Source organism: Bradysia coprophila, assembly GCF_014529535.1.
Source record: "Bradysia coprophila strain Holo2 chromosome X unlocalized genomic scaffold, BU_Bcop_v1 contig_12, whole genome shotgun sequence".
Taxonomy (NCBI): domain Eukaryota; kingdom Metazoa; phylum Arthropoda; class Insecta; order Diptera; family Sciaridae; genus Bradysia; species Bradysia coprophila.
Genome location: NW_023503293.1, coordinates 6,447,627 through 6,475,579, shown reverse-complemented (window position 1 = coordinate 6,475,579; position 27,953 = coordinate 6,447,627). Strand labels below are relative to the sequence as shown.

Below are 27,953 nucleotides of genomic sequence, written 5' to 3'. Positions count from 1 at the left end.
ACAGGTGAAGTGTTACGAACATAATGACTGCAACGACATAAACTTACCTCGTTGTTTATCTTGGAATCTTATCCGCATTTCTTATTGTTTTAACTTTGGTGGAAAGAAAATGGAATTCGCTCATTGGATGTTTGTCACAAAAATATTCGTTTAATTAATTAATTAAATGGCTCCTGTAGTTCGGTTGTCATAAAATTTGTTTTTAAACTTAAAATCGATAATTAAATTCTTAAATTAATTATAAATGTGATCAAAAAATGTTGAAAAAATTGTTCATCTTTCCATTTTTATTGTAATCTTTTTTGTTGCTGTTGTTGTTTGTTTGTTTGTTTTTCATATTCTCCTAAAAAAATATCACTATTTGAGTGTTGCAATATTTGAGCAGCCGGCACTTTCGAATTTCTGTTGCAACGAGGCAACATTTGATTTTGCACTATTTGTCTTGAAATTAGCACCAGCCGTGGTAACGCCACCGACCGTTCTATCCTTACTGTTTGTCGTCTGCCATTTCGGTTTGTGCAGACTCGGTTCGTTCGAATTAATAGCTGATGGCTTGGCTGGAGTTTTTGGTTTAACGTTAGCTTTGGTGCTTGGTGTGGACTTAACTGCGTTTGTGATCGGTTTCTTGTTACTGGCTGATTGTGTGGTCGGTGATGGACTACGTTTTCGAATCGAATTCGTTTGAATGTTGGGCGGTGTTTTAGTTCGGTTAAAATGCACCTGAGTGGGTGCAACGGCTGTGGTTTTATTGGCGGACGGTGGTTTACTGGCCGCGTCGGACGATTGCTTTTTGATTATTTTTTTATTTCCATCGCTGCCGCCACTTCCGCCGTTGCTATCAACATCTTTTTTCCCGAAACTACTTAAATTATTTGTAACAGGCTTTGTCGGTAAATCGGATGGTTTCACAGGTGACACCCGGGCAATGGGTGCGTTTATTGAAGTGGGCCTTAAGTATCCGCTGGATGTTGTGCTCGGCGTTAAGTTGATGTATTCATTCGCAGAAGAGTCCGCGAAATCTGAGGTATTTGCATAAGTAGCAACGGGGTCCGTGTCCGTTGATTTCTTCCGATTCAGTGTGGTCACCGAATAGATCGAATCAAGATTTCGATTTTCAATTTCGTTTACAATTTCGCTGAGCAGTCCGATTCCAGAGCTATCAGCCTTTTCAACGGGTATCGGAATTTTAGCTGGACTCTGATACTCTTCAATGACTGCGTAAATATTGTCAGAGTTGGTCGGTGATGATTCGACAATTTGCGCAAGTGGAGCTTCAACAGCTTCACACGAATCATATTCGTTACAAACCTTTGTTCCAGGCTGAACGTTCGGTTGACCTGTGGACGGTGCAGGTGGTCGTGGAGGCGGTGGACTTTTCGGTCTGGAACCGACAATACTTCCTGGCCGCTTAACCGATCCCGGTTGTCGCATCGATCCGAATGTTTGAATAGTTGGTCGCTTGACAACTGCGTTGGATGGATCACGCATACTTTGTGTGCGGTTAACAAACGATCGTTCCGGTTCCTGTTCACCATCCGATGACAAATCGGCCGTTATCGGTGCAGATATTTGAATATTTCGCAGTTTCTCTCTATCCAGCGATTTGGACGGATTTCTTGACAAGATTGACGCACCGGCTGCTTTCTCATCTTTCTTCAAAAGCAAAGCAATTCTCTTTATCGTTCCGTCTTTTGCTTTCTTCAAATTTTGGACGACATCAATACGCGATTGATTCGTATTGGTGTCTGTGATTGTCGTTGGTTGAATTGGTACGCTCGGAGCGGGGCGTACAGGAACTTTATCTGCATATTTTTCCGCATTGTGACGCAATGGTGAAATTAATTCCTTTGCAGAGCAAGTCGAAGCTTCAAGTATTGGACTTGAGATGAGTGGTCGGGCAGTAGCGCCTGGATTCATCGGCGGCAAAGCTGGTGCAACTTCAGATGAATATTTTGATGGTAATACGGAATTGGAACGGTTGACGATTGGTTTAACGGGCTTAATTTGAGTTTGACTGCGTGCAATATTTGGTGGTTTCGGTACCGGTGGTGCGATGCGATTCGGAGCACCGTTCGGTACATTTGTAGTTTCACTTACTATTTTCGAAACTGGATGAACAAATGCCACATTCGGTGCGTTAATTTGTGGCGTTCGTGATATTGGCAGTGGTTTCAGCGTGTACCCCTTGAAACGTCCATACGGAATGTTGTTGTTCACTCCATTCGAATCGACATTTTCGCCGGACTTCAGTAGTGACGAATTCATGTCGTCGGTGCTACTTGGTGTAGATGTTTTTCCAGCTGCTGGCGATGTTGACGAATGTCCTCCATTGCCGCTGCCGGATCGATTTTGCGCTGATGTGTTACTCGATTTGAACCTACGAAACGGACAATGAAGTGTTAGGAACAGTAGGTTTTTTCATATTTAAATTGACACACCTACACCGGCGAAACAACAGAACGTGATTAGTGCAACACAAATACAAGCAGGAGGATCAATCTACCAGTAATAGCTAAATAATATTCTTTGACAATAGACGAGCAAATGTACTAATTACTCATGCATACAGTAGCGAGTGAAGGATTTATAAAAATTATTTCTCGAAAGACAATAGAATGATTGATGTAAGAACACTTTTTGTTCGATCAACACAAATTTCCAAATCATCCGATGTTTTGTGGCACTGCCATAGCTCATTGCTCCTAGCTATGTTCATGCTATGAGCAGAGCTGTGGCACCGTAAAATTCGAGGGGTAAACCACTATTTTGTGATTAAAATGGTTAATCAGTTAATCTGTTAATCAGAAACATAAGTTTTGTGAATCCAAACGGTTAATCGGTGATTAACATTGCTTAACCTCTATATTTCACGTTTATTTGTAGTTTTGCGACGATTCACCCGGTCAAATGCTGGTAAATCACCAATTCGTCATCATGTTAATCATTGGTTAATCATGTTTATCATGTTAATCACATCAATAAAAAAGAGTGGTTTCTTCCTCGGTAAAATTATTAAATTTCAGTAAAGTTGAAAAAAACTTCCACTTCGGAACGTCAACCTATGCAGCAGCAATGATTGAAAATACTAACAGCGAAATAGATTTATCAAGCTCACTAGACGTGAGCGGACAACCTGAAAGCACCAAAAAAACTAGACTCGAACCCAAGATTTACTTATTAAGTTCCGGACTTTGTAAATCTTATTCGGTTGGCATAGCAAGGCCTATTTTTGATTTCTTAATTTTTCTTGGAATTTCTCGGAATCAAAAAATGCGGAAAATAAATTCTTGAAAATTCGAGACTTTTCTTGATTTTCTCAATTTTCCAAATTCTTTTCGATTTCGAGAAATTTCAAGAGAAATCTTGCATTTCGGCCTGGCTCGAGTTTCAAAGAAGGGCTGCCCTCCACTGCTGCCCGCAAAAGCAATAAAAAAGTGTTCCAGTGTCATAATGACAACTTAACATGCTTCACAGTCGGCCTTAAATTTTGACGTGATTAGTACCAATGATCATGCGTGTCGTCCTGAACTTACGTCCCCTCAGTGGAAAGTAGACATGAATTTGCTTCAGATGTTTCTCAGCTGTTCTACTCAATACGAACAAAGCAGCATTTCCTTTTTTTTTACTACTACCTGTCGTGTGCGTTTCAACAAGTATAAAAATTTCGGTTTTTATGAGTAAATCACCTGAAGCAAATGCATGTCTAAATTTCACAGACGTCCCCTGTAGCCAATTTTGAAAATTTCAGTTTTGATTTGGAATGAATTTTTATGAAGGAGAAAAACGTAATGCATTCAGATGGTGACTTTAAAGGGAAGATAGAGATCAATAGTCAGGAGTTAATTAGCTAGAATTGTAGAGAAAAACGTTCGAAATAAATAAATATGAGTAGCATTAGCAGAACAGTATTTTTTTTAACAGTGCAGCAAAACAAAGAAACCAAAAAATTTATAGCTCGATGTATTCTCAAAATTGTTCCACTTTGACACTACATCGAAATGCATAACTTATGACTACAAGCCCAGCGGTTTAAGTTATTGTAACCAATTAAGTAAAAGTTAAATTAAAAGAAACCCAAAAACAAATAAAAGAAATATTCGACAAAATGCAAGAGATTACACAAAATAAAACTAAAAAAATCAAAGAAAAACAACATTTTCTACAATAAATTAAAAATGTCTACAAGCAAACGACATGCCATCCAAAAAACCATCAACCATCACCACTGTTATCTTTCAAAATCAAATGTGTGCAATTAGAGTAAACATGCGGATTGGTACTCGATATCAGTTCTTTGTGAGTAATTAGCAGTTTCGGTTTAGCAACTCGCTCATTCGATTCAACGTACAAGTTTGGCGTTTTGCTCATGAAAAACGGCTTATTCTGTTTCCAATAATACAGGAACAACGATGCCAGTATGAGGAACGGCACCACGCCCAGGAAGAACACGTACATGATGCGCACGAAGCCACTGCCCTCTGTGATGGAATTAATTGAATGAATTAAAATCCGACCGAACAATCGGTTGTGAGTTAACTTACCATTCGGATTAGCGGCTGGTCCACTGTAACCGGATCCGCCATGTCCAGGCGTCGAGCATGTCGGTGGTGCAAAGCCATTATCACAATGACAGTGACCTTTATTGTCGCATGTACCATGTCCATTACAATTTTCCGGGCAATCCAGACCAATGCCACTGGCCCGCAAACTTACGATCGACAAACACTTCTGTCGTATGCACATTTTACCATCACCGCAAATGGCACCATTCGGTGTCAGTCCGGGATCGACACTCTGCAGTCCCAAATCGATGATGGCCGTTCGACAGGGAATCACTTGCTTCTTGTGCGTTATGAAACTATGTGACAGCAGTGCCACCGATTCCATGCCGAATTCCAGTATTTCATTTAAGTGGCGACACTGTAGCAGACCGCACATAATGTCTTCTCTGGAGCAATTTCGATACGTGCTGTTCAAACGATCGTAGCCACAATTTCCGTGCCGCGTTCCCTCCAAATTTTTGATGTAACACTCCTCCATCGAGTGTCCGGATGGGCCCCACAACAATTTACATTGGTCCGTGTGCGATTGACATGAACCCTCGTAGCAATAAGCTTTGCCACCGTCACATAGTTCAGTGTCGCGTTTGAAATAGTTTGGCGGGCAGTATTCGGACTCTCCGGTGCAGTATTCTGGCAAATCACATTCCCCATCGGCCGTTCGGCATACTGTTCCAGCAGTACGCGGATGGCATGTGGTCAGATCGCAGCATTCGCCAGTCGCACATGAAGCATTCGAATGAAGCATACAGGTGTTCGGATTGCAGCAAGAGTTTTGACAGAAGTCGGGCAGTCCACAGTCGCATTGTTCACCCGGTTCGACGAAACCATTACCACACTGCGGTGAATCGATGTCAAATAGTTGTGTCGGTTTGTTCCTGTTCAAGCAAATAAAGACATTCAAATATCGCATCAACTACCATGCACCGTATGTTGGCATTGTACCTCAAACAATAATTCATTCCGCGATGGAAGGCCAGGTTCAGCTGATCAATGCTGCACGAACTCCAATGAAATGGCGCTACACTTGAACTGGATGCCGACATAATGCATCGATCCTCTTTGCATTTACAATCCGGTGTATCATGCTCCATGCCGAAATTATGTCCCATTTCATGTGCAACGGTTGTCGCTACAACGCTTACGATTTGACTGTGATCCATCGAAACTCCACCCGAATATTCATAAGTACAAATTGGGCCTTTTAATGCTTTTCCTGGCAGTTGAATGGAAACCCATGAGCATTTACGGTGAAGGAAAGTTGATCCGAATGAATCACTTACCTACAACACCTCCCTCAAACTGTTCTTTCGTCAGCAGTTGAGCGTTGTCGTTGGGATGCTTAGTCACCAGAACTTCGCGACGGTATTTCAAGAAATTCTTCAGCGTTTTGTCACCGTCACTGGACAGCTCGGCTTCATTATTTTCGTTCCACACAACAATACCAACCAAGGCAATAAAAATGTTTAACGGTACGTACAGCTGTTGTAAATGAACGGTAAAGTATTTCAGTTTCATTTAAGTCGTACAACTTCCAGCGTATAGCTAGCATTCAAAATGATATACTCACAGCATTCATAATATTCGCAATGTCTTTGCAGTGGCTGTGCACCTTCTTAAGATTTTCGCCTAAACTCTTGTAAACTTTGTTATCTACGACTAAAACTAGTTCTACGAATGAGGAATGTCTGTTTGCGTTGTATGGTCCTCGTATGACTGTATCAGCTGATCGTTTGTACTGGAAAGATTAATTAAAATTGATTGTTCAATCGTCCGCTGTCCAATGTGTTCGAAATGTGTACAAACCCTCAAAGTTTGTTTTATGGCTGAATCGTGAAGCGACGCTGGTGATGCTTCCGGTACACTATGGTGGTGTTTTTCAAATCCACAAGGCATTCTTTGTGTCTGATTCGCTTTCCTATCGGAGTGTCTGAGGCGATAGAAAAGATAGAAATAGTATATTTCAACATACCCCAATACACACAAGAGGTGTGCGCACGTGCGGGCAAAGCCCAAGCGAGAACACACATCGACTGTGTATTGGGGTATTTTGAAAGATATTTTTCTGTAATAGTGAGAGTGTGTTGGTGCATTCCTTCCCAACCGTTACTTTCCTTCTCGACTGTTTACTTTCGCTATCGACCGATCATATCATAGCTCACCAATACTCTTTCACGTATACAGAAAATTATTAGAATTCACACCAGGAACAAAAGTATTTTTCTTCCTGTAGTACCAAAACCGGTAGTGGCGCAAGTTTTTTTTTTTAGATATACTTGTATCGTAGGAGCTACTAAAAAACATTTTCATTGTTACTGTCAAATAACATCGCATCAAATAACATTCTACGAGAACAGTCAGCCTGCGAAGGCTCAATGTGATAGTTTAGTGAGGAACCAATCACTTAATTTCCTTTTCATGTCTTGTAGTCTTGTTCTGCTTTTCTAAACAAATAAAGATCAAAACATCTATCCGATTTAAGACCGATTTACTCGAGGTTTAGGTTTGTAATGGATTCAGAATTTTCCCCAAGTTATTGGCGAGAGGCAATGTTACAATCGCCAATAACCGAATGCTACATCATATTCAACGAATTGAACAAAAGGACAGAAAATCTTTACAAGAAGACTCTCTTCTTACACTTCAAACTTTGGCGATGAAAGTGCAAATACCAAATAGGGGAACTTTATGTCAACAACCGAATGAACAAAAGTTTCGAATGAAACTTGAATGTGCTCCACTTAAACTGCAATACATTTTAGCTCTTTGACAATGCATTTTCTCACGAACCACGTCAGTACTTCAAGTTTGTATAACATTCGGTAATTCCTACTCGATAACCGATTACTCTAACCAGTAGAGTAACCTCATGATTCAATACCGAACGATTGGAAAAGTTTTTCGATTTTATAAATAGCTATCCGCATTTCTCATCGCCCAAGGTAGAAGGTAGAAAAAAAGAATGAATTTTAAACAAAATTTTCCAATCTACAAAAAGTTATGGGGTTATTCGATTACCTTCATGTATACGGTACAATACATGGTAATCGAAGGCATATTTCAATCAATTCCGACCCATTTGTTTACATTAAACCCGTTCGAAACCTTTGTGTTAATGTTTTACAATGCACCGATCTAAAAGTCATATTATGAACAGAGTGTGTATAGAGCGCCCCGTGCCATTTATATTAAAACAAACATATTGAATTACCTGTACAAAAAATGCTCGTCACTTATGTTGCCATTATGCTTCGTATCAATATAATACGTTTCGTCGCCATCAAATATTACGCCTTTAATACCGTCACATGTGGAAATCGCCACGTGCGATTCTACATTGTTTCTAATTGTCCCCTAATGCGAAACAGAACAAAAGGAATTATTTAAAAATTGAATTTCTTTCGATAGGAATCAATTGTGCGGTCGCCGAGAGGCGGTTGCAGTTGGATCGATGGGTTGGGTATGTATACGTACTTTATAATGGCACAAGTCTATGTCAGTCTTAGTAAAATGTTGAACAACATCAGTACCATTCGGTAATTGGTATCTCATAAAATGACCTTGGGGAATTAAATTATCATTTAATTTTAAGTCTATTATCACATCTTTATAACGTAGTATTAATTCATCGGCATGGAATCCATTCTGAAAATAGAAGAATATATGGAATTTTGTTAGTAAGTCTGTTGCATCAGCATTGGACGTTTAATTACGGTGTGGGATCCATTTTACAACACATTTATCACGAAATTACGTAAGTACGAAATGCCTATTTTCGAACGTAGCTGAACACTCCGCAGGTTTGACATGAATTAAGGTTTGATTTCCACTTTTCAAAAAAGCACTACGTGTGAGAGACAAAATTGAATTTTTTCGATTTTTGCTTTGTTTACTTGACACTCTTTCACGAAGTACTTTTTGTTGAGTGGAAACCATACTTAAGTAGGTTTTTATGGATATCAAATTCGAATATCAAATCGAGTTTTCAAGGAACTTTTAGAGACAAATTTCGTAAGAATCGTCAGCTAAACTAATCTGAATTAGTGCAATGCAATCAGTGCCATCAACTCTTCGATTGAAAACGGAACTGTGACACAATAAGTACAATCCAAACGTGAAATCGATTGTCGAATTGATAGCCCGATATGCCACCACACGCTTTGCTTAATATATTTTACGACAAATCAACTCAAATCCATAAATAAATATTGCAAATAACAAATGTGTCTATTTCGACAACTGCAAATCGATTTTGGGATATTCTGAGTGTGTTTCCCTGCTAAAGATTTGCAGCACGAGGCCAGAGTTATCAATATGTGTTTAAGCACAGCGTGTGGGGTATATATTATGCTCAGGACGTTTATTTCAACTGATTTTTTAATTTACGTAAAATTTGAGTAGACGAATTCGTAGAGCTGCTTTCAGTTTAGCATCTGTCCTTTATGTTTCTTGTTGTTGTTGGTTTTGCATAACAACTGTGCGAATAATTTTTTTTTATTGGCAATAAATAAATACCAAGACCATGACTAATTCGTAAGAACGAAAGAAAGAAAACATAAAAAATTTCAAATATATTAATCGATTCTGACGGGAGAAAACCAACAGCGTATACGTACGCGGTTACTACAGGGGTAAACTTTTTTGCTGGTAAAATTCGTGAGTAATGTTAAGTAAATTGAATTTACCGTTGTTGTTTTTGTTGTAAGAGCTATTGTGAATTTTAGCGGCCGTGTTCCTCGTGCAAATTTATTTTCTCCACACGCGGAGGTCCTAGATACAAATGTTTTATTCAACCTTGAGAGGGGTTGTTGGCCGACTGATGTTTTTACACTCTTGAAAATAAAATCTTATTTTAAGATTTCAGGTAATTCCTGCCGTTTGTCATCGACAAAAATAAGCAATGAGTTCTGTCATTGTTAGTTTGGTGGTCTTATACAGCAGAATGTTCTGTACTAATAAGATAAAACAAAAAAAATTGCGAATTATCCATCTGTTATCGACTACTGCGGCTATAATAAGCGATGGTCTCCAGTTAATGCGTTTTTATACAGTAAGACTTATGTCAAAACGAATGAAGTAAGAGATTTTCTATCAAACGACATTAATTGAAGAAGTAGTAGATTCACAAGATTTTATTGTGACACACTGGCTGTTTCTACCACACTCCCTTTCAATAAACTTTCTGAACCTATTCATAGCAATGTGAAACGAAATCGCGGTAGTTAATAGAAATACGAATGTAATTGTTAAAGCTTCCACGTTTTGACAATATACGACTCGAAGACGGAAACGGCAAAAGTTGCTACTTGTTCATATCTTTCACGTACTCTTTTTTATTGGGATGAGTAGTACACCGTCTTCTCGACGAAATGCGTCTAAAATTAGACATCCAAAGTAATTCTTTCGTTATCAGACCAAAACATGTGTATGTTTCGTATACCTTAACGGAATCAAATTTTGTTGACACAAACAATTTTCTTTTCATTTGTCAGCGCTTATCGATATAATTTCATTTTTTCTTCTTCCATTGACAGCATCACACATAACTAAAATCATGAGATGAGATGATTACATTCTTCTTCGTCACTTCATATCTCTTTTCGTTTTTTTTTTGCTATATATTCGTTAACACATCAATTAATTTTAATTTAAGTAATAAAAATTCGCTCTCGAATAACATCGGTCGACGAGATAATATATGTATTGTGTCGCATGCTAACATTTACCCATTCGGGTAATATTGTCAAAGAACATTATTGTAATGTAATACCAAGGATATAAAAATAGAAATTTAATTATGCTCCGCTCCTACAACATAACTGGTCCACATTTAGTTATAATGAATGACGCAATGTGTCAACTATATTCGGATCGTTTGTATGATAAATAAAGAAGAAATTATAACTCTATCTGTAACCAAAAATACCGGCACAGGGACGGACGTTATTGGATGATCCATGATATTGGGTATAATTTCGGGAAACGTGTTCTGTGTTTTAAGGTTTCCAAAATATTTTCATATTTGCGTGAGGTGGCAACATATTTTCCAAATGAAAGATTAGAAAGTCGTGCTGCTCTATTTAAGCATGCAGATATTATCATATTGAAAGTATTGTGACATCATCAGCTCATAACCACACGTGATTGGTTAAGCTTCTTCGCAATCATTTTACTGTACATACTGCAAGTATAATGTCCCATGTTACGACCTATATAGTTTTAAGGCATGGGAAAAGTCTACATGTGAAAATTGCATGCTATTAGCATTGATAATTATTCTAGGGACCATAGACACTGTATCATGATAGTGTTAAAATTTTACCGAATTTTAACAGTGTGACAATTTTTTCAGTGTATTCAATTTACTTGTTGCATGTCTCTTTATCATTTCGCTTCCAAACAAAATGTGAATGTCGACGTGTTTATATTCAAGTCTCATTTATTGATGCAAATGGATTAATAAATTAACATTTGCCTGATGAATTGAAAAACTAGATTCAACCGAATTTTAAAAATTAATTTTACGCGCGACTCAATGTCAAACAATACGATCCATTGGAATGTGATACACTCGGATAAATAAAATTCTGAAACGAATCAAAGGTTGTATACAGTAAAATGGTTAGAATATTTCCACCAAATAAAATTTTGGAGTCATTTATGATAAATGTAAGGGTGAGTGGAACGGCCTTGAGTTTCGGTAATATGAAAATGGTATGATGACTCTCAAGAGATATAATTCGATCATATCGATTCCGTTACGAAATTAGACTTGCAACAGTCACGTTGGGAAAGCATCCATTAATATTGCGAATGAGTCGATGGTTCCCTTCCATTTATTTATATAAATTTTCATCATAATTCGTATGAGAAATTTAGACGAATTTCGAAAGACTCATACGCAGAAATAGAACACATTGCAAGACGAAGACCAGAATGATGCGGCACATTTCGCTTGATATTAATATCTTTTGCACGAGATGCTCTTTCAGTAGTTAAACTTTTTAGTATTTGTTGACAAAAAATGTCGTGATTTTCATCGGGAAATGTTATTCATCACATCAACTATATGTGCTTGATGTCGATACTCATCGTCCGCATTTGTTAATTAATGACTCAGAATTCGATTGATCAAGTTTATGCATTTTGCCCACGTACTAGTTGTATACATTCTTTCAATTTCTCCGTTTTTGTGGTGCGCGCTGGAAGAATATAAGAATTTTGGCGATGGTTTTTTTTTTCAGTAAGTAAGTTCTTTTGCGATTCAAACTTTTTATTCGACAGCAAACACTTGACAACACCGTTCTGACTGTGATCGTATCGTACTAGTGTATACTAATGTAACCAACTTGTTTACCAATCTCGGTTACGCCTCGATCGGTAAATTTCACACAATAAGTGCAATTTCCACAAGGTATTTCACTAAAAAAATTGAGGTAAAGTTTCACCGCCGTGAAGTAATAGTACTCTACCATCTCTACCTAACTGTGATGGTAAGTACTGTACCGTCACTAACTAACTGTGATTGTAAAGTGCTTTGAATTTTGTCAATATTCATTTGGTCCATCAGAATGTACATCAGTACAAAAATACCAGATTGACAAGGGCTGTAAACTTGGCGAGGTCAAACGGACAATGACACATCATCTTTAAGTATCAAATAATCAAAGTAATCAAGCGGATCCAATAAAATCACAAGAGTTAACACTCCCTAAAGTTGATTCAACAAGAGATGTCTCTATCCAATCGTTGGATTCAGTCGGTTTTTTTAAAGTTGCGATTTGGAAGTTGACGTGAAAACCACTAACAAACCGCCTTGATATATAGACTTATATGAAGTTGTGTGCTCTAGGCGCACATTATTGTATTTACAATAAATTACGAGAAATGTACTTGAAACTTGAGTTTTACAGCTTCAAAGTCATTACACCCCATGCCAAGGTGAAAATGTTGAATTATACTTCTTCAACTATAAATCAAAAGCGTGACTGTCTCTTTCTCTATTCTCTAACTGGGTATACAAGTTATAACAATTTTTATGCTTACAAAAGCTATCTCTAATCTAAGGAATTTTTCGATTAAAATTGTTACAAAAATTTACTCGCATTGAAGATACAGAAATTCTTTTTTTTTTAAAGAGAAAAACAGAAACAAACATTTGATAAGAAAAGAAAGGTTTTACGTTAGACAAACAAAATAAAAACAGAGTTGTATCAATTTCATTGATTTCATTCCAATTACAAAACTTGTTGATAACGAGAAAAAATAACGAAACTTCCGATAAGATTTTTTTGTGCGGCTCAACTCAATTTTCATTGAATTAAATGTTTATAAATTTCCTTTTTTTTGTAACAAACATTAAATCGAATAATTCTCTTTTACTGTCGAAATTGGTAACTGTTTAAAATGTCATGATACGTTTGACGTGATGTAATAGTATATTACTTCTGAGGTTCCAAGTTGTGTATTTGATAAGTGGGCTGTATTCCCCACTTGTCAAATAACAATTTGGAACCTCGTAAGTGCAATGCTTTACGTGATTAGGCTATGTAAATGAAAATGAAACATGCCGTAACACAATTTTACTCAAAAATGTGAGATAAAGTTAACTTTACTGCAGAGATTCAAAACTTGACCTCAAGCTTTTGAATAAAATACCTTATTTGACAATATGGGGTAAATGACGGAAATGGTACTTCTTGTGTGTACCTCGGCTACGCCTCGATCGTCCAATTCACACAAGAAGTACCATTTCCATCATTTGCCCCATTGGTAGGTAATGTTTTTTAGTAAAAAAAGACGTCAGGTAAATTTTGAATTCTACTTGACGTTGGCGTAACGTTATTTCAAATTCTTGAATGAAATAACATCACTTTTCAACGCGACAAATGATGGAAACGACTTCTTATATGTTAATCGAACTCAGCCTCGTCTCGCATTGGCAAACTACACACAAAAAGTTCCATTTCCATCATTTGATCCAGTAGTGTTCAGATTGTGTCGTTGGATTTGATTTATCACTTTGTTGTGTAAATAACTATTTTATCAAACCGAAGATCCAGATTTAATGAACTAAATAATAAAATGGTAAAAATGAACCAACAAAAAAAGAACAAGAGAAAACCTTACCTCTAGCCGCGTATCGACAATATCTCTTTTATGACGGCCATGTTGCAATGATGGTTTAATTATTTCATGTTTATAAAACTCCTCTGACGAGTGAAGTATAACGTTATCTGAAAAAAAAAATATGGAAAGAACATCAATAAAAGAGATAATCAAAGGTAAATAGAGGCACACAACAAATCGAAATGGTTTTTCTTTCTTATCCATTTTTATTCGTTGAATTGTGAGCATTCTCACAATAGACAGTAAGATATCATGTCATGTCTAAATGGTATAATCAATTAAAGTTTCTAGTTCGTTCACTTAATCCTGCAATTATTTGTCTTTCTAATACAAAAGTATAATTTCAATTTAACGGTAGATAAATGTATCGGGCTGCGAGAAGATGCTTCAATACGATACAAGAAAAACAGAAGATAACTTTCTTGTGCAAGACGATCAAACGGAAAAGAAAATGACAAACACATTTACTACTACAGTTCAACGACCAACATGTGTTACTATCCCCAAACACGACAAGAGCACTTTATTGTTGTTTAGAGTAATTGCATTGACAGACGACTATGTTACCTGTCGGAATACGTATTCTTCAATGTTACATTGGTAAACTCTGTAAGTCGCTTCGACTTAATTTTTTTTTATTAATAGTTCGAGGAAGAAACTTTCAGAGCTTCAGAAAAATTAGTTACAGAAAACGACAACTTCCATGATGCATTGCGGACCGCAATTTGCGCTGAGTGTGCTAGTCTCTCTGATCTTTTGCTCTCGAAACTAATTATTCTTTTGAAGCTTTTATGACTCTGCGAGAACTTCAACTTCCAGAATTTCGTGGTATGTAGTGATGTAGTTCTGTAGTGATGCACAAAATTTACACGTATTATGACACGAAAGACACAAAACAAAAGGAGCAAAGGGAGTAAGAGAATTATGTTTCCGTTCGGCCTACAACTCGCGAAATTGCCTAAAATATACCGTCCACATTGTGGACGGTATATTTTAGGCAATTTCGCGAGTTGTGGACTCCACAACATATATGTAAATAACTAATACATCAATTCAAAACAAGTCGCATGCATGTAAACGGTCGTTTTTACTCCTTGGACAATGGACAGTTTGCAGGTACTATGACCCTCGCTTTTTAGCTCTCCTATAAAAAACGATCCTAGTAACTTTCGGCGCGTGATTTCGTATCATAAAGGGTGTAACCGGACATTATTTTCTTGCTAGGCGAGGAATACATCCCACACGCCTCAATAAAGAATTTCCCAGCAAGACAGTACGGTACTTTGTTGTCTTGTGACCAAAAAATGCGAAAAACCGGACGCATTGCTGGCTGCAAGACAATAAATACTTTATGTTACCCCCACATAGCAATTCCATATAATCCTGCGTCTCAATGATAATGTAAAAAGGCGAATCTTTAACTTAAGATCAGGTCTGGTGTTTCCAGTAACGTTCGATAATGTTTAACGTCATGTAAACTGATACTTACTGAAAAAATAAAACTTAGTTAACGGAGTCGTAGTCGCCAGAAAGTTAATTAATTAACGATGTTTAGTGTACCGTAGCATAACATAGTTTCAATCATCTAAAGATTATGTCAAACAATTCCCAATGTTGTCTTCCATAGCGGTTTTTATTGTTGATTTTCACATTTTTACCATCAAATCAACATTAATATTTTTGTTGTTGTTATTATGTACACAAATCTCAAATAACTGGAGTGTTTATATGGCGAGTGTAGACAACAATCTTTTTTCGTGTTTACGAGTGCATACAAATTCTATATTTCTTGTTGTAATCATATTTTCATGAAATATGTTTCTCGATATGCTTGTGTACGTAAACATAATATAAACATAGCACACAAAAAACGACACACTACAATCGCAGAACAGACCTAATCTGTTGCGTTATTATGTTCCACCATTCTCCTAATGGGTACACCAACTCTTGGTGTATTCAAACGGAAGAACGAAAAAAAAAAAAAATTGGTATTCGAATTGCAACATCTGTTCTAAATGTAGATGTGGGAAATGTAAGAGATACACTCTGTTCTTCAACATCTAATATCGACTTACTAAATAAATCAAATAGTCCCAGCAAATAGTCGAAAATAAATCAGAACTCATGATCGAAATTAATTTCGCGGTTCCAATTCCAACAACTTCTTTGTCGAGTTTATCGTCACTCCGAAAAAAAAAACATTTTTCTTTTCGTCGACTCAACGAAATTCAATCCAATGTTTCATCAACATGAGAACATAGAAATTAGATTTATGTTCCGGAAACGCCATACTTAAATTATTAAAAAAATATTTCTCTTCATTTTATAGCCCTTTGAAAGCAGTAGGTGCCTTCTCCGGAGAAATTTTTTTCTCAATATAACTTTAAAGTGCGCCCTACTGGTCCTACCTATGTATTGGCATTGGGTATCGTTAATTAATTGCTAATCTAAATAATGCTCGCACAGAGATCGTACTTGTATAATCAAGTGAACAGCGAGCTTCCTCTTGACTTTAACTCTGCCTGACTTTTTAAAATAATTTAAATAGTTCACATCACATCACACTTTCACGCAGCTTCTCTAGCTTACTAGGTAACCATAGGCAGGGCCCTGTTTTTTTGAGTTAGAAATATATTCGTTTCCTAGCTCAAATTCAAAGACTGGCTCAGTGACATATGGACATTTTATTCATTTTCGGACGCCATGGGCATTTACCCAAATTCCCAATACAGAAAAAGGAGGCCCAGTATAATATCAAAATCCACATTTATGGAAGTTAATTTACATGCTTTGCGGTGTTAGCTAACGATCGTAAGTGAAGGGACGTAATAAAAAATTTGAAAGCGGATTTCGTCAAACAAGGAATTTATGAATTGAAGAGTACGAATCGACGTGCCATGTCCTTATTGAAATGAATGGATCTGCCGGTGATGACCATTTAACCGAGTCGTAACTTTTACCTCCAAAACAAACAAAATTCTGCATAATTCCGTATCGTCATTTCACGTGTAGGTGCGATGTGCGCTTCCCATGTGCGTCAAACAAACAGCATATTAAGTTAGAACATATTAAATAAATTGAATTTAAATTTTTAATTGAACGAATGTTAATCATCGTCGCATTACATAACGGTAATTTTGTTCTCACTTGTCATATGATTTTCTCAGTGGCATAATTTTCCATTTCGTATTAACAACGATACAACGATACACATCCAGTGACAATTTACAATGAATTTAATTTCTATTGAATTTCAAAAATTAAATTAATTTCGATGAGAGAGCATAAAGATGTTAATTCATCGAAATTGTTGGCCCTGAAAAATGGCAACTGAATAATGAATAAATAGAGCGCGATGTCGGAGTGATTTTTGCATAATTAGAGTCCGATGCGGCAAAAAGGAACCGATTCTGAATTCTTTAAAAAAAATCGTTATCTTGTCGATTCATAAATTGTGAATTATGATTCATTTCTGCATGTAAACCTCAAGTCGTATCTTCGCCTAATAGCGGAAGACGTACGGGGCATAACTTACAAAGACGAATCAAATTAGAATCAGTTCTCACTATGCAACCATGTATCTTATCGCACACATGCCGGATATCCTACAAAAAATGATGCAAAGTCTCTTTCTTTAGTGAATCTTACAGCTGCATTGCGTACATAACTGTACCGAAAATTGTTCAAACAATTTTTGTTCCATTATTTAAGTTGAAAACCAGTAAAAAGTTGCCGTAATTTTTATTTATTTATTTTTTTTGATAAACTAAAGACCCACATAAATATTGGAAGATAAAATGTGCATAAAATAGAGTCCGTATTCCGCCGTAATACGTAGTATAACGTAATACATATATAATGTTCACCAGTCTCTTCTTTGCAGTCTCATAATGTCATTTTAAATTTATTATTTGTTTATTATTTCATTTCCATCCACTTCTCCATAAAAACGTACAGCATACAACCAATAACATGTTTTGTGTGCATCGAAAGGTTGAATGAACTTGAACTTCTTATGCACTAATAATCTCTGGTATAGAACGACGACAACAACAATCTTCTTCAACAGAGACATGCGACCAAAATTCACTTTTTTTACTGTGAAGTGTACGAAGTAAAACACAACGTTTTATTTGATTTTTACACAAATTGATTGTCTGTTAACTCGAATTATATATATTTGTATGATGTTCCTCTCATGGTGAATATTCCAATAGTGGAACGGTAAAGGAAAGAAAATGCACTTAAAAATGAAATAATAAATCGACGAGAGAGGACATTGTCAATTTAAAATAGTTTTTTTTTTGTTCTTTGACCATAAATGAAGTGGAATTTATGGTTTCTCTATTTTATGTTTTAAAAGAACAATTGATATTGATCACGGTCCGTAATGGGTAGGAAATTACTTAGAAATTCGATGGGAATATTCTGTATTAATCAGAATAGTAGAACAATTGCATTCGATTACGTTGGGGTAGCACACATAATAACACTCAAAAGGTGGACTATTAGGTGTACGCTTACGTGTACGTCTGCCAATTCAGTGAAAAGGGATTTACAAAGTACGCATTCAAAAAGAGACGAATTTTAAGCAAATACTTCCCGCAGTTTTTTGAGTTAAAAATTATGAAAATGTAAGAAGCGTACGCTTTTGTTTGAACTCTTCCACGCTCTCCTAAAAATCGGACGCACTTAAGTAAGAATTACAATCGCTAAATCAACATACGTTATTTTGCACCAGCTGGTCCCATTTGGAATTGTATGTGACCAGCTGGTGCAAAATAACGTGTGCACACCAGTTCGTTTTAGCGATTGTATCTAGATTCTTACCCTTCTAGCCGGTGAACTGCAGTGAACAAATATTAGAAGGGCGTTATCAAGTAGTCCTCAATTGAATTTGGAATTTCCATCGGCAATGGGGCTATTTGTTCCTAGAGGAATGGTAACGTCACCAACGTCAACGTGCATTTTAGGCCCCAAATTTCATTCTGTCCCATTTGTATTACGCGGACGGCCATACATCGACGACATAAATTGGCAATGAGCGCTGGTTAAAGTGGCCGTACATAACAAAATTCAAAATGTATTTGAAAGCCAATGAAGTAGTAGATTTTATATCAATTTTTCAAAAGAAGTAATAGACTAGTGACATGCCATCCTTCCGTGAAAGTCCAAGTCTCCAAAATAAAATTAAAATGCAAATTTCCATAGAAATCGAATAGGGATCAACGACTCGTGCTTCTTATACGATATGCCAGCGCAAGGACACTGTAGAATATTATCACATGCGTGCCATATAACAATGACCAAGCTGTATATGGTGGCATATCATTTTGTATTATAAACACAAAGTAATCTAATTAATGTGAGTGAAATACCCTGGGTGTATCCGGCAACACACAGGCTGAAAATGTAATGAGACAGAACCGCAGACGATTTATTTACGAGAAAGATTTTTAATTTAAAATTATAAAGTTTTACTTTCAAGTGTGTTAGTTGATGGCGTTTTTTTTTCTTCTTCTTCTTTTTCTGATAATTAATGCATTTTCCATTCATCTTCGTTCAAGTAGTAGCAGAATAGCATGTCTTTCAGAAACGAAAAACGGAAATAGCTGCCTTCGTTGGTTGGGTCTTTTTTAGTGTTTATTTTAGTATTTGTATTTGATATACACTTCGTGCATTTTCTTGTATTATACTTCTGAACATATGACTTACTAAAATGTGAAAATGAAATTAACTTTTTTTATTCATTTCAAGATAAAATAATGAATTTTACGATTTTTACTATAACCATGATTATACATGCATCATATATACGAAAAACAAAAAAAAAATATTTTAGTTGAATGAGAATGAGTCAGAGGAAATATTTTTTATGCTAATTATTTTTACATGGTGTGTACAAATTGAGTTTGAAAACGGTAACGCCAAACGAATACGAATTTTCGAGTTCATCCATTCATACACATTGTTTAAGTGGCCATTGTGTATGTGTGAGTGTGTGGGTAAACATTTCTACAATTAATTATTATTGCAATCAACACGAATTTCAATTGAATTCGCAGAATTTGCTAGCGAATTTTAAGGAAATTGTTTGGTTGAATTTTAAGAAAAATTGTTCGAGCATTAATTTTGACGAACATTTTTCAACCAAAAAACGAATTTATTTCGCTGACGGTGTTTCTGTTAAAGTATAGCTATATTTTACGGAATAAAATACGACCGAAGGTGTACACCAGCCAAACCACCAAAGCACACAACTTTTCAGTTTATCGATTCGAAAGAAATGAAGATGAAAATGTGTTGTGTGAGCATCAAACGAAATTGAATCTGATGACAACAAGGAAATATTTATACCAAACAATAACACTCATTGTTGGAGCACACACCTACGTCATGTTTCGTATAAAAAAATGTTTTGGAGTACCTATTGTGACTATGCGACACAAGCAAATATTGAGATTGGATTTTATACACCGTCCCTTGGGTGTCCGTATTATTTCATTGACCATATAATAGTCAAGGGACATCACATTTAATTGATACAAATTCAGTATACACTTTTTGGCCGAACATGTCCAAATGGGTCTGTTTGGGTGTTCGATTTAGTAATTGAAAGTAAAAGTATAGTGAGCTTAACAGCATGTGACAAGGATGATTGATACACAAATCCGTTTATTAATTAATTTATTAATTGTATACAATGCCGTATCTGCTAGAGTAGAAATGATTCCATCGTGATGGAAATTCTATTTATAATTTTCTTCGCTCGATTACAGGTAGGAACCTGTATCCATATTCATCTGTTATTGGTTGTAGCCACCGTTGACGAAGAATATTTAAGATAAAGATTTTATGGACTCGGAAATATGTGATTGTCGTGCATCACGATTTTAGCTACTGTCATTTTTGTTAAAGTAACACAGTTCGTGAGACCATGGTTAATGCATGAAAAGTGAGAGTTTACATCGAGCACGAAATAGTATTTTGTTGCTGAAAATGCGTCATTACTGTCTTGCTCAAAACCGATTTTACGCATTTTTTGGTCACAAGACAACAAAATACTGTGTGGGATGCATTCCTCGCCTTCGGCTCGAAATACAACCTCACCACACCCCTCAACAAAGAATGTCCCAGCAATACAGTAATGTACTATTATGCTGTAAAGAACTGTAAAGGGTAACCTATCTGCCATTTCGAGATTTTCGGTAAAGTGATTGGCTTTTATTGAACGAGAAATACATAAAATATTTGACAGATGACTCACGAACTGTGTAACCGAGTAATTTCTCAATATATCGTTTACAAGAGATGATTCGCTCAGTCTCGCTGCAACATTCTATTTTTCTCGCAGTACGGCATTGTTTAACTTTCCATGTAACACATTGGGGACAGGCCATTTTGGTTCACTAAATTAGTAGTGCCAATTTTGTAAACTCTTGACAGTTCGCCTATACATTAAATCTCAAATGTTTACGACATTGACTTATTTACGAACTATGCGAACCATAAAGACTGAAGCTCGAAATGCACTACACTCCGTTTACTCGCTGCTTACGCTATAACAATGGAAAGAGAGGACAGTTTTCATTTTTATTTTGAAAACGGCGACCAAAACGGAGTGACTGCGAATCGGCCTTTACCCTTAATGTTCTTAGCCGTACATCACCAGACAGTTAGTTGTTTATCTCTTTAAATAACTCTCTATTTATCGGTATATAAGGTATTATGGACGCCCTTCACTCTTGCTACTTAAAGGAGAGAAAACAATCAACTTTGCAAAGTTTAGTACATACTTCGTAATAGTTATTTACGTATCTTGGTCGACGGTATATTTTTGTCAATTTCGCGAGTTGTAGCCGCAACGAAATGAGGCTGACAAACGAAAGTGCCTAAGATGAACCGTCCACAGCAGATGCGTATACAACTTTTCCGAAAATTCCGAAATTTATGCCCAAAAAATCTTCTTTTTTGTGAGTTTTATTGCAATCGTAGCCTTCGGAGTGCTACGCTAATAGGTTCAATTTTAAAAAGCTCCATACCTCCATTCTAATTGCTTATTTTGAAGCAGGTCTGAACCTACAGGAGCATTTAAGACGAGACTTGGGGGATTAACGAGCGTGCTAAATTATTGAAGTATTAGATTTTCGAAAAGATTATTTTTTCTGACTTGCAACAGACTGTCTCGTATAGGTACCGATAACGAAATACTTTCCAATCAAAATTGTAAAAGTTGATCGAGACATGCTGTTAAACCTAAACAATTCAAAACAAAATGCCCTGGATTCATTTTAAAGCCCAGCATCAAAGCGTAACACTGATGAGATAATTAAACCTGATGATCAAGTTAATTTGCTGGGTCTGCAAGATTTCATGATTTCGAAATATAAATTATTAATCATCGGGACGGTACGCCATGTGAACTCTTCACATTTGTACGAAAAAACCGACGAACGAATTTACGGTTTCGCTTGTTAATGACATTCCATTTAATAACATTAAAATAAAGAATGGACTTCATCAATTCATTAGAGAAAAGAGTCATGTACGACACGGGTGTGGATCTATCATTTCACGGTTGACTGCGAATTAGTTACATTCGAGAAAGAAAAACAAAAAACAAAACCAAAAAACAATATTAGATGGAACAGCATAAAAATGTTACCTTGCAACATTAGAACAGCAATAACAAAACACTTTTAAACAAAGCCGAACGTGAACGAAAATAAACTTAAATTCTGTATATTTTTGTTAACCACATTCTTTCAACAGTTTCAACACCGAACCACACACACAAAAAAAATATTTAAACGTAAAACACTCAAGCAGATTTGTTAAATTCTGCATGCAATAATATAGCATTAATTTCCACCACACATTCGCACGTGCCGAATGTAATGAATAAAAGTTTTCAAGTGGCTAATTGCGATTAAACAAAAAATCCGTTGGGTTAAGTGATGGTCTCGCCACACATAGTAATTGCTCGATGTGTTTTGTAGGCAGTATTAATTGCAACATCCTACAATTTGCCTTTCTTTGTCTTTCTTTTCTATTGAAATTGAGAAATTGTAATGACTACACTGCAACCTTTGACCGTGATGTTACTTAAAACCAATAAGCATTAAAAAAAACCAACTTCCTTCGATAACTATAATCGGTTGGTTGAATTTAGTTTCAAATTTTTCACCTGCTGTTGACTGATATTTTTAGTCATTTCCTGTAAATAATCTCCTAAATGAGATAAAAGAGAATGTTCGACTTTGGACATGTAGCTCATGTTTCAGGCAATGCGTCCCTCATAGTCCATAGTCCCTCATAAATCCACGGTTTCATTGCCTGTGCCTTGTTTACATCACCCGATACGAAAAGAATTTATTCAACGACAATGGTTTTTTAAAGTCTTTGAGCCTTAGAAAGGGCCTTAACGGCGGTAAGTGCGCTACAAGTTCAACGTGCGGAGGTCTTATCTATAGCAGCGTTAAATCGTCCCATCCTCGTATAAGGAAACGTTGAAATTTATTTTTTCGGTTCATTTTTTATTCATTTGCTCACTTAAACTTCAAATTCTGAGGCGCACTTACCACGTGAATTGTGTAGCTCATTAAACATTCATAAGCCCTTGTAGAGAACAAAGCCTCCTATGTTAGTAAAATCTTCATCTAATTTAATCTAACTATCTCATCAACTTATCAACTTATCGATATTCGTTTCCTCCGAACGATGTACATCCCACATCTGTTTTCAGCAAAATTATTTTATTTTACAAAGAAACGAGAACGCATCGAACCCAATTTGGTAGCAAGCAGAAATCGTCTTCACAACAACTCATTTCAATTGGTAGAAGATGCGATAACTTATTTGCACTGCGTTCAATCGGTTGATCGGAATAATAAAAGTAATTTCTTTGTGTTTAGCACACATTTTCGTTAATATAAATAAGATGTTGCGAATGTGTGTGCAGTTTCTTTTAATGGAATAGCAACCTCTTTATTCCCACCACATCAATTTCTGTGTTTTCAATAATTCGATCGATGGTACGATTTTAGGTTTCATTTTATTTTTCCTTCGTGTATATGGCTCAGAGCAAGTCTATGTAAGGTGTCAGTCTCGTTAATCAACAGAAGTCACTGTTTAATGTATAATTCTTGACAAGGCGTCACACCGAACCGAGTAATCCAATGTTAATGATATTTCGTCCATGTCCTAATAGATTGTATCGTTTAAGTCATTTATTTACAAGCGCAACGAAGCTGTTTGAAATGAGCGCACCAAAATTGGAAAATCATAAACTTTTGATGTTTATACGTACACCAATGTCATAAAATGAAAACTATTTTCAATTTTACCCGAGTCAATAAAGCGGAAAATGTTTTCGTTTAATGCAGCGCCAGAAATCGAAATGTTGATTTTTGGTGCTCGTTTATTTCATTTCGTTGACATTAAAGTCGTTTAATGGGAATGCTCAACAGAATTATTCGACAGTCTTCTCTACCCTTTTCATAACACACAGGCGTCACACACCTTTCATTTTCTGAGAATGTAATTTTCAATTTATAACCAACAAAGGTTTGTTTGAATAAATTCGGTTCATATTCCGTCCACAATAGAATCTTAACTCACGGTTTATGAGGTTCATATGATTCGTAAAGGGCTTATTTATTTGTCATGGGATTTGTACCGTAAAGTCGTGTTGTGGGTGGATTTTTGCAAACGGATGCGATACTTGCAGCGTTGTGAATCATGACCTGTAAATCAAAACTTAGGAAAAAGACGAGCTCGAAGGGTGAAATGGTCTTTGACAATACCTACGTCTGAAAGAGATAGAACAAATCGAAAAACAAAGATTTGTCCGGCTGTGGAGATATTTATTCTCTTAGTGCAAAATCGTACGGGTGTTTTGCTAGCCATATTCAGTTTTGAAACGACATTCAATGAGTTTTCAGGGCATAACATATGATGTTGGGTGGAATTATTTGCGTGCTTTTTGGACGGTCATTCATCAAACTTATGCAAATCTTGTTCTACTTTAGATTAGGAGTATTTTTCATTTCTCCTATCGCACAAATAATATTTTTGTCGAATCCTACGTAATCATTCGTAAACTAACGGAGAGTGTCGCATCGTAGGTAGTGTTTATGTTGTCATCATTCAGTGTGATGGACTATTCTAAATTTCGGTTTCAATTAACTTTATATTCGAGAATTTATCGTGATCTGAGCCCGGACAAAAGTCTGATGGTTGAATTAATGACGTGTTCTAATTTCGTCGTTTTCGTTTTCTGCTTTTGATTCGACATACGAAGGTTTTTAGCCAAAGGCGACTGTATCCCCCATGTCGAAACAACAGTACGGTATTTTGTTGCCTTGCGGCCAGATAATACGAAAAACTGTTTTTTGTTTCCACGGTAAGTTGTTTTCTGGCCACAAGACTACAAAAGTTTACTTTATCATAGACAGAGAAATTAAGAAGAAAAGAGATCAAATCAAAGCGTCGCCCTGGGTACGTGTAATGAGTCATTAAGTGTTTGTGTGGCTAGATGCCAAGTGCTGTTCAATTTTAAGCCTCTGAACAGTTGGAGTTTAGTCTGATGGAAATGAGAAAACGTGAATGGTGAGCCTGAAATATTTAGAGAATGATCCTGATTGCCAAATTTCGGTTTCAGATTCATTAGTTGAAATTTCGTATGGAAAATGAACCGTTCAAAATTCGGTGTTAACTACCTTCGTGAGTGATGTGACTTTTGTTCTTAATAAGTTAGAATAGTTTGATTTTGTTGAATTTTCAGGGTCTAAAACGAAAAGCATTTTGTGTGTGTAAAGTTTTCAGCTTTCCACTTATCTCCGTTTATCTGAATGTACGTATTCACTCAACTGACACCTGAGGTTCGCTCCTGATATTTTCAATTATAATTTTCATAAATGAAATCGAATTAAACCAATTTTTCCGTTCGAATCAATTGAAGCGATAAATATTCTTTTCGTTCGCTTGTTAGCTTCAATTGTTTCGGCAAATTGACTTTGCCAGGAAGCAGACTATGACTATTGAGTATCGAGTACAATAGCCATCTGCATTATGTTTGAGGTGTGACTCTAAATGTTTCACGTAGTAAAACGAAAAAAAAAAAATCGAAAGTCTGGTTGGCACGCAAACGGTCGTCTGAGTACTACATTCAGATTGATGATGTAAAAAACTATTCGTCTATTATTGGTTCGAGACAGTATCGAAGTACAGTTAACAGCCCGTTATAACTGCAACACAAAACACATAACAATTCGTTAATTATGTTTTTGTAAACGTTTTAATGTCTGTTACACACATGGACAATGCAGCTCCACAATTTTACTATACAACAACATCAGTCATTTTTCGCTGGCGGACTTTGTGTATTTTCATTAGATATTTTCTTCCATTTCCATACTGTTTTCTGTTTCATTTACGATTTGTTTATTTTGAGCGCTCGCATAGAGTAATTCTTCATTTTAAATGAAAAGTAATTTTATGCTGAAAAGCCAATAATACAGTTGAATTATTCATGCAACTCAGACAGTAGTTATTTGTTCACTGAGTGAATAAAATAGGAAATTTCAACAATTGTTTTGCGGTCAGAGCGGAGCGAGGTGAACACATAGTGTTTCTTAAGTGTCCACTCCACTCAACAAAAAGTACTACGTGAGAGAGCGAGCTGTCAAATAAACAAAGAAAAAATTGAAAAAAAAAAATTTTGTCTCTCACACGGAGAACTTTTTTGGTAAGAGGAAACTAAGCATTATGAGCGAGGTGTGATTAACCGTTTATCACCTCAACACAAAACCATCAATTTGTTACACAATTTTTCAAAACAAAAAGATTGGTTAATCTAGTGGGAAAAAGTTGAAAATTTAATTTTGAGAGGATTGTAGCAAGAGCGTACCTAGATCCACAAGTCCCGAGAAAATGAAATTTCAACTTTTTCCCCGAGGTCAATACAGCGTTTTTAACAACGAAAGCTCTCGAAGTTTCAGCTAAGGTGAGAGAATGAACTTTTTCTCCCCCGAAGTGTCATCAGACGAAGCGTCAATAAAACATCATTTGCGGTTCCTGTGTATCAACCAACATCAATCAGAAATGTACAGAAAAATAGTACAAATTTGTGCGTCGAAAACAAAGAGCAACGACTCTTCGTGCCATTTTCCGGTATAATAAATCGACAGCACATTTCCAACAAACTACAGAAAAAAATTGTTTGATTGCCTTTCGGTTCTTGGTTATACAACAAAACAAACCGTCCTACCCATTAGCCACTACTACACACGGTTCTACGAATCGTTGGTTATATAGACAGATTATTTATTGTTTACTCGAAATGAATCACTGAGTCAACTCCTTAGACGTTATGTATAATAAACGAATTAAGAAATAATATTGCACAGACTGTGATGCAGTCTGACTGCAAAATTAGCGTTAATACACAAGATTACTCACGGTCGACAGTGGATTTAAATGTGGAAATATTTGCGGCAGATATTGACGGTAAAAGCATTTTTTTGCCAGATAAAATTGACAATGGAAACAAAGATGATTAATGGCTTACCTTTACTAATTCTGGAATTTGTATGTCCATAGACAGGCACAAGAAGTATTACGAAAATAGCTGTAGTTATCCATTTATTGTATTTTCGATTGTTTCCGTTACATTTAAATGCAAATAATTCCCGAACACTATCAGTCCACAAATTTAATTTTGATTTATTGTTATTATTGTTTTCCACCACATCCAAAATTCTATTATTAGCACCTCTATTGTTGTTGCCATTCAGTAAATTATCATAATATAAGTCTGAAGTCTGTATTACTGCCATTACTGCAGTTAACCATTTCTGGGGGGTAGTTTTATTTGATAGAATTTAATATTTTAAGTAGCACAATCCACAGCTTGATTAAAATAGCGAATAGAAAAAAATACCAGAAACCGAGAACACAATGAAAAACTTCTTTTTTTCTTCGTCTCTTAGTGCACCGTAGAGTATTATTCTCAATTCTGACAGCGACTGTTTGAAAATCTCTAAAATACCTTGACAGAAGATAATAATATATTCCAATGGCGTCTAATTACTTCTATCAATCGAAATGTAGATGGCACACCTGGCCCATCACCCATCCACTTAAAACGATTTCTATTACAAAAATGATTTCAGTACGTTATAATGAATGGTAGGTGGAAGCGAACGTATACATTGTTATTTGTATTTGATTCGAGTAGGACTAAAACTAACAACTTATTTG

At 36.1% G+C, this 27,953-nt stretch overlaps 1 protein-coding gene across 2 annotated transcripts; it reads right to left on the bottom strand.

Moving 5' to 3' along the window:
* Nucleotides 1–128: 128 nt before the first annotated feature.
* On the bottom strand, nt 129–27,782 carry LOC119067344 (disintegrin and metalloproteinase domain-containing protein 12). Of its 2 annotated transcripts, none has more exons than XM_037170252.1 (11): nt 27,262–27,782; nt 13,689–13,795; nt 8,034–8,204; nt 7,771–7,913; nt 6,366–6,489; nt 6,130–6,297; nt 5,843–6,041; nt 5,505–5,775; nt 4,542–5,437; nt 4,349–4,478; nt 129–2,377 (listed from the first exon to the last, which is right to left on the bottom strand). In XM_037170252.1, the coding sequence occupies exons 1-11, from the start codon at nt 27,527–27,529 to the stop codon at nt 358–360; spliced, it is 4,497 nt and encodes a 1,498-aa protein (XP_037026147.1). In that variant the 5' UTR covers nt 27,530–27,782; the 3' UTR covers nt 129–357. The 2 variants fall into 2 exon arrangements, with proteins under 2 accessions (XP_037026147.1, XP_037026148.1); XM_037170253.1 differs by lacking the exon at nt 27,262–27,782 and adding an exon at nt 22,357–22,381.
* Nucleotides 27,783–27,953: the final 171 nt, after the last annotated feature.

Coding starts and splice junctions, on each gene's coding strand:
- LOC119067344 (XM_037170252.1), bottom strand. CDS start 27,529: ATGGCAGTAATACAGACTTCAGACTTATATTATGATAATTTACTGAAT. Junction 7,914..8,033: donor TAGACTTGTGCCATTATAAA/GTACGTATACAT, acceptor GTTTCGCATTAG/GGGACAATTAGAAACAATGT. Junction 6,298..6,365: donor CCATAAAACAAACTTTGAGG/GTTTGTACACAT, acceptor TAATCTTTCCAG/TACAAACGATCAGCTGATAC.